The sequence below is a fragment of the Musca vetustissima genome, unplaced genomic scaffold, assembly GCF_032173495.1.
Source record: "Musca vetustissima isolate MV318-11 ecotype Yass unplaced genomic scaffold, APGP_CSIRO_Mvet_v1 utg286434, whole genome shotgun sequence".
Taxonomy (NCBI): Eukaryota; Metazoa; Arthropoda; class Insecta; order Diptera; family Muscidae; genus Musca; species Musca vetustissima.
Window position 1 is genome coordinate 1 of NW_026874056.1, and position 8,001 is coordinate 8,001.

General features: G+C 37.2%; 1 protein-coding gene across 1 annotated transcript; it reads right to left on the bottom strand.

The window, feature by feature from the left end:
• Positions 1-306: 306 nt before the first annotated feature.
• On the bottom strand, positions 307-5,240 carry LOC133330723 (serine/threonine-protein kinase/endoribonuclease IRE1-like). The gene is made up of 7 exons (XM_061539132.1): positions 4,805-5,240; positions 4,522-4,744; positions 3,389-4,458; positions 3,044-3,234; positions 2,808-2,972; positions 1,675-1,989; positions 307-897 (listed from the first exon to the last, which is right to left on the bottom strand). Exons 1-7 carry the CDS (start codon positions 5,148-5,150, stop codon positions 307-309), a joined length of 2,901 nt encoding a protein of 966 aa, XP_061395116.1. The 5' UTR covers positions 5,151-5,240.
• Positions 5,241-8,001: the final 2,761 nt, after the last annotated feature.

Below are 8,001 nucleotides of genomic sequence, written 5' to 3' on the forward strand. Positions count from 1 at the left end.
CCATCCAAATAGCAAAATACATACATTTCTTATTGAACTAACTTAATAACTATATTGGTTTGTGTGTTTCTCTAGATGTGTGCTTACAAAAATTATATTTTTTTACACATACATATAAACATGTATAATAGATTATATTTGTGAGCTGTAATAAAACTGGCGGAATTGTTAAAACAAAATTTTTGCTAATAGGACGCATAATGGGTGGTTCGAATGAATCAGTATTGAACAACCCTTAATCAAATAGATTTTAGTTAACTTAAATTATCGAACAAAAAAATCATCTAAAATTGCACATCATAATTACTATTCATCTTTTGGCATAACGTTAGTTGCATTAACACCTGCCACTGTCGCTGTTGTAGTTGTCAGAGTCCAGGTAACATTTTTCTCTTTCTTATTTGCGTTGTTATAATTACGATTTGATGATTTCGTATTACGTCTAAATTTGAAATTTGCAAATACATCACGCTTTTCTTCATCATTTCCGCCATTATCGGGAAAATTACGTTGTAAGCCACCCATTGGTGGTTGTAAATCATCATCACCTTGCGGGTTACGGAAATTATAGTTGCCTTTACGTTGTCGCGGCTGTTGTTGCTGCTGCGATGTTATTGGTTTTTTGGGGCTATTTGTTGGCTTTGCCAACGGCTTGGGATCCCTTTGCAACAGTGTGGGATAGAGATCATCGTCGGCATCAAAATACTCTGGACGTGTAAAAAAATATGTAGAATTGTAGTAGGATCTAAATATGGGCTCATTTGAGCAAATACTAAATGCATGATAGGCATGCGATATTAAATGTGGAAATCTGCTAATCCAATAGTTTGTAAATTCATGTGGAATGCTGCCAAGTATATTTTGCATTTCTTCAGTTAGTTCGTGGTAATGATGTTTCTGCAAAGAAATGAAGATATTAAGATGGAAGAATACAAAAATTGGTGTTGGTACGATTGTGATGACTTATACGATAAATTCTGTTTCCTGGTGATAATCAAAAAAGTAGTCGAACCAGTGATACTAAATGTCTTGTGTTTATAAACCTTAAGCTACAATTTTATTCGTTTATTTAACATTCGAGGTGGGCTAATAACCAATACACCCAAAATTATCTGACGCAGCAACGTACACAGGATTTCATTTCGGAGGGGCCCCGTAGTACAAAATAAAAAAATTCGCTCTTCCAAACATAAATTTACTGTGAAAAAAATTAATTTCTGCGTACGTCCCTGATCTGACGCATGTGCCGATAAGCTAAAAGTTAGCAATTACCTCTTTAGTTCCTCTTTAGTTCAGCAAGACGGGAAATATAAACGTTAATAGGAATACAAAGAGAAAACTGGAAATAATAGCAAGAACTTCATTGGAAAAATGGGTGTCTATGTCCACAAATTGGGTTTGAATTCACATTGCAATAAGATAATAAACCCGCACAAATGTATGACACTATGTACCAAGGTGTGGTGTTTGATATAAAAATAAAATTATATACCGGTGTTATTAAATATTACTTAATTATCAGATCGACTTCTAGCTTCAAATGTGATGAAAGTTAAACTGTTTAGACTAAAACTTATAATATGATAATATGCTTTATATCGATTTATTTGCTAGACCCATTCGATTCTACTAATTTATCAGCTCGAATACATTTAGATAACATTTTAAACTTACCTTATTCCGTAAAGCTCTCAACAAATCCCGCACACTTGCACCCATATAACCACGGAATTTACGTAAATCTTCGGTTATAATGGGATCCAAGTGTAGGTTCCAATCTTCCAGAACAACAATATTGCCATTCTTTTCCAATGATTTTAATGGCTCTACATTAAACTGTAGCTTTTCGACACGATCACTAACATCCTGCAGAAAGGCCAATATTTTTTTATCATTCCAAAATAGTGGATGATTGCCAATACATTTAGCGGGTGGTCGGCATTGTGGATCTCGGTGAATCATGTCACTAATCAGCTCTGTTGCTAAAATCTGCAAAGAATAAATATATTTGTAAATATGATAAAAATAATATATGTAGAAAATGCTTTGTTAATCGAAATTTGTAATGCCCCCAAAAGGGAACATTTGATGATCTGTAAGTCTATGACTGCAAGTCTCTATGACTCAATCAGAAGAACATCAGACACTTCCGCTCGTAGCTCTTTTGAAAAGTAATGAAACCCGGATAGTACCTATGTAGAGTTCATTGCATAGATTTCCCAATAACTCCTTACAGTCCTACCAGTACTATTTTAAATAAACTTCGACCTGGTTGGAGGTCAATCCCTAACAGGTGCTAATCGAAAAAAAAGTCTGGCATACTCGATCATCCCCTAACAAAATTGCACCCTTATAGTAATTACGACAGAGGGTCTCTTCAAAACGCCCAACGATTGTCACCTCAGAGTATTGTGTGAAAATAGTGGGCTGTTGAGGAATAGTGTAAAGTCTCACATTTATATGAATCAATAATAGTAGGCTTTGCCTCAATAAATGAAAACTAATTTTTGGCAACACTTTTATGGGATTGGCTTTACAGTATGTCGCCCATAAATGTTGATTGATTCGGATTTGCGTCGTTCCCATATTCTGAGGGCTTTATTATTACTATGCCATGACCTGAAACCCATCAAAGCTAAATGTATAATTTCAGTTCACTCATTGCTTTTTACATTAGAAATCAAATTTTAGGATTTGGGTGCATTTTGGGTCACATGACTATCAACTCATTTTCGTCTTTTATGGTGTCTATTCGAATGTCTATCGCGATTGAAAAACTTAATAACTTTCAAAAACAAAATACTTACAAATTTACTGCGATCTTCTTTGCGTTCAGCTTTCAAATGATACAAACTGTGATCATTGGTTAAAATATTTGCCTGTCGTTTGAGAGCATCTCCAAACAAATGTTGTCCTTTACTTAGAACATAAAAATATACACAGCCCAATGAAAAAATATCAACAGATGTGGTCTGAAAATAGAAACAAATCCAACATTAAATTAAAATTTAAAAGTCTCTTTGAAATAAATAATTGACATTACCGTTCTTTGTCCTCTCATCATTTCGGGAGCAATCCAACCATCTGTACCAGTAACCCCAGATCGTCTTGAGAAACTAGTTTTACCATAATTAAGTTTCTTGCAAAGACCGAAATCGGATATCATAACGCGTACAGTTCCATTTACATCGGGCAGGGATAGCAAAACATTTTGAGGTTTAATATCACGATGGACTACAACAAAGAAATAATATATATAATTAGATGAACCAAATTTTTTCACTGATGGATCCATTGGAGTAGAACGATATTTACACATATTTGATCGAAAATAAATGTAGCAATCTACTTCAATGGTGATAGGAATTGTTAAATCTCAAATTCTTACCTATATTCAATGAATGCAAATGACTTAAACCGGCTGCCGCCTGTTTCAATACATCCCACACATGAATTTGCGAACGCAATTCAGAGCTACGTTCACCCTCGGTATAATCTTGTAGTGTAGCTGCACACAGTTCCACGGCAATATAACGAAATTGTCGATCTTGTTCCGTGCAAAAATAACGCACAACATTTTCATGAGCATCACTTTCCCTTAGCAGAGCAACTTCACGATCGGCAAATGTAAAACATTCCGGTAGCAAACGCTTAACAGCTACCAGACGATCTTCAAATGTACCCTTGAATACAAATGTGCCCTCACAGCCTTTGCCCAGAACTTCATTCGAGTTAAATGAAATTTTACCAACACGAATGTGGCCATCACCCAAATCAATTAGATCTTGAGCACTAATATTACTGCTGCCGCTACCACGACTACCACTATTGCCTAAAGTTTTTGAACCGTTTTCACTTTGATTTCTTAGCTCTTGCATGGAGCTGTGCATGTACCAGAACATCATCAGCATCACAACAATAATGATGCAGAGTATAACATGCACACGGTTGCTGGGATGATCGACAAACCACTCGTAGATAAAACTGCGTACTTGTTTGCTGTTGTCTATAATTATTTCCTTGGTCTTGTTGAATGCAAAACGACCAAATGTTTTATTCGGAATTTCCGATTCAATTTTTAATTCAATAATGGGATCGGTTTGTACACCAATATCTGCAGCGGTGGGTTTTTCTTTATCCGATGACAGAATGCTACGTCCTGGACCGTTAAGAGATGCACTTATTGTGGCCAACTGGTGATTGCTATCATCTTTGGTAACAGCCGGCGATGGTGAGAGTTGTAAATTGACATCATTGGGACGATTGTAGTAACCCAATAGAATGCCGGAATTCTTCTTTAAAACATCATCCAAATAAACGGTATTTGGATCTACATTAGTATCCGGGCCATCCAACAAATGTATGGGTGGTGCGGTGGAAATGCGGGGTGTATTTTTATCCACCAAAGATGGTAGGGCATACAAGCCGTTACCATGTTCGCCCACATACAACGATTGACTGAAAACAAATAAGGAACAAATTAGTAAAGTAAAACATAGTATTATTTGTTTGTTTCCTCACAATAGTTTAACTGTATTGACATTTCCACCCTTGGATTCATCTAATATAGCATTAAATGCTTCTTCTGACACGGTGGTAAATGGCACACTTAATAAACCCTCCGGACCTAAAAGGAATGCCGCCACCACAGGACTGGTCAAATCATTCTTCCATAAAAATTTACCATTTTTCCGATCCAGTGTCAAAATATTGCCATTCGTAGTTGTTGTTAGATGTAGATATTCTGAAGGAATAAAATTATTTAATATTATTTTTGTAGTAGGTAAAATCGAAAATATCTTACCATAATCCTTTGAAATGTCTGGTGTTGTGGCCATTGAACTATAATCATAAAATGTTATATTCCATGGCTTGGCATTTTTATTTTTATTCAGGCTGTCAAACATCATCACAGTATATTGTGTTCTGCCCAAATAAATGGCCCGAGATGTTGCCCATCCAATACGCTCACTTCCGCCACCGTCCACCGATCCATCAAATCCCACTTTTTCACGACGTCCCGATTTCGGATCAACTATAAACCATGTATCACTCTTTTTACCCGAATACAAAATACCATCCGAGGATCGGCAAGGAGCGTTGGCCACCAATTGTGGTATCGTGTATGGCAGTTTTTTCAGACTACCCATATCACCCAATTGATAAATGCTTCCATCACGTGGATCTGGCAAATATTGTGGGACATGAACATTCTGCTGCTGTTCGGCCCGTATTGGTGGATCTACAATAACAAAAAACAAAACAGAAGTTATTAATAAACAAATAACTGTTTAATTTTGCCTGATATCTTTTTCACAAAAAAAAAAAAAAAAAAACAAGGCACGTTCTAGAACTGGGTATTCTCATATCATTATCAGTCCATCTCAAATGTAGAAAATACCACCGAATTACTATCGACAACATAATAAATAAAAAAATCATGGCAATAGGGGCATAGCTGCAGTTCAAATAAATCAAGTCTCTAAAGTAGCCAGGTAATTTGTTTAGTTCTCCGATAAGAATAAATGTTATTTTTATAATTAAAATATTACACTTCAAATTCTAGAATTTTTAGACTGATATTTAGTTGACCGAATAAAATATATTTCTCTATTGGCGGATATTTCATAAGAACAAACGTTTCTATGGCATTCCGTAAATAGAGCAAATTATAATGCGAATTTTCGATATGACACTTTTGTGTTTTTAATATGAAGAAGGAGGAGAAGTAGAGATGAAGATTTGAATGACAGTTTTGTACATAAAAAAGGTGATCGATAGGAATTACACTGTGAAGTCAGGCCAATTGTTATACTTCTTCAATTGTCTACTCTTTGTCTAACATGCTATCGACGCCACAGTTGAACTTTTAGCCTTCACTCCTGGCCAAACAATGGTAGAAAATATTTTAATTCTTCAACCGACCGTGAAATGAACTCTCCGAAATTAGGAATTGAGAGGAAGGATCCTCTTTCTGTCGATCTTTAGTGGGATGAGTCTAGGATTTTTAGGGACAGTTCATTGCGAATTATAACAAGATTGACGTCGTTAAGGTAAGATACCTCTTATTATTGGCAAGAGAGAAGCGCTCTCATCTGATCTTCATTGGAAAATATCGGTGGTATAGTAGATAATAGTTAGCTTCCAGGACCCCTAACAGAATAGTCAAATAGAAACTTATATTTTTGAGAAGGACTTCTTATGGTGAGATCTGTAGGTGAGAAAGGTGATAGAGAATACAAGAATCTAATAAGGAAGAGGTAGTAAATAGTGTCGATGGTTGTAGAAATTCGGACAAAAACATATTATATGCTCAGGTTGCACTCTCCCAACCACTTCAGGTTTCTATGTAGTGGATTAAAGAAGGTTCCATAGTTGAAAAGAAGCTTAGACAGGGTGAAAAGTGAGCACCCACTAATCTATGCCGTCTGTAGGCCAGAACTGGACAGCGACTCAGGAGATGTTCAATTTTCTTCGTCTCCTCCTCGTCGTCCCAGAGTCTGCAGTAATCAGTAACATCATGTTCCCACACTCTGGTGAAGGCCCTGATATTTGTTGTTGGTTGTGCCAAAGTTCATTGGCTCGTTTTTCAAAGAACGCCTCAAAAATCCGGAAAAGGTGACAGATGGGAGGTTTGATTGAGTCGTCGACTGCTAGATCTGCAGATTGAGCTCCTCGTCTGATTTTTCATTACCCATGATGTCACAATCGATAGCTGTAGTAAGTGTTTCCAAAACTGCTCTACACTCGAGGATGACCTCAGGCTTGATGTTACAGGATTTGATGGCTTTAAGAGCCGTCTTATTATCCACAAAGATAGTCACCGATTCAACGATCTCCGCATCCAGACTTTTTATCAATTCAGCTGCCTTCCAAAACACGAAGATTTCAGCTTGGAAAACACAACAGTTGCTATCGAACTTGTAGGCGAGCTCAATGCCTAGCCTTTCACAATAGACGCCAGCCCCTATACCTTCTTCCATCTTGATCCGTCTGTATAAAAAGCCAAACCGTCCGGATGAGGGTTACTACGGTTCCCGCCGTCTCCACTGGAGATAACGACATCTACATTATCAAATAGCAGTTCCTCTGGAAGTATATCCTAGTAGAAGTCTGTCCAGTTGGTCGAAGAGTTCCCTTTTCTGTTTCTCTAGATTATCGTGTATAGCGCTAAGGGTCCCATGTAGTCGTCTCGTAGACTGTTTCAAGACTGATGACTAGATCATGTTCCATTAGAACTGCCGGGTCATCATCTTTTATTGGGGTTAAACTAGATGCACTTGTAGCAGGTACTGCTGCAGGTGCCAAGGCAGCCGGATCAAAATCAATTTATTTCGACGACACGTGGCTTGCGGTTTCAACTACGCTTGACGCCGGTATTGGTTATTAACTCCCAGCACCGTAGCTTTGTTTCTCCTGTTCTTTTTACCCAACTACACCGATCCATTTTGGTCCACGTTGGGGATCCGAAGATCCCCAATGGTACGTAGAAACCCCCTTGCCACCCTCCATCCGAGAATACGCGCCTAGTTGGAGATTGGCAACTCCCCTAGGAGTAATGAACTATTTTGATTGGTAAAACTCCCACTTAGATAGTTATGGGAATAAATTAGAGGAATCGAGCATTATGTCATTATGATCAGCTAATTTTTCTAATGAAAACTCCCCAATCTCATTGAAAATCTTTATAAAATTACGACCTGTAAAAGGAATTCCCCATCGATCACTATCTGTCACATCATATAACGTTCCCAAGTATGTGCCCCTTCGCATTATGATAAGTGGCAGTTTTATTGTGTGATTGGTGGGGGAAAAAGTAAACCGTCTGTGAATAGAATATTCCTTATCATAAGGTCTCTTCTTGTTTTGTTTTTTAAAAGTTCGTCTTATCATTTGTTCATATGCACATACACATATTTACATACAAATAACGCACATAGGCAACACTTAAAGACACAATGTAGCTATTATGCCTGTCTGCATGTTGAGAAAAAAGTACTA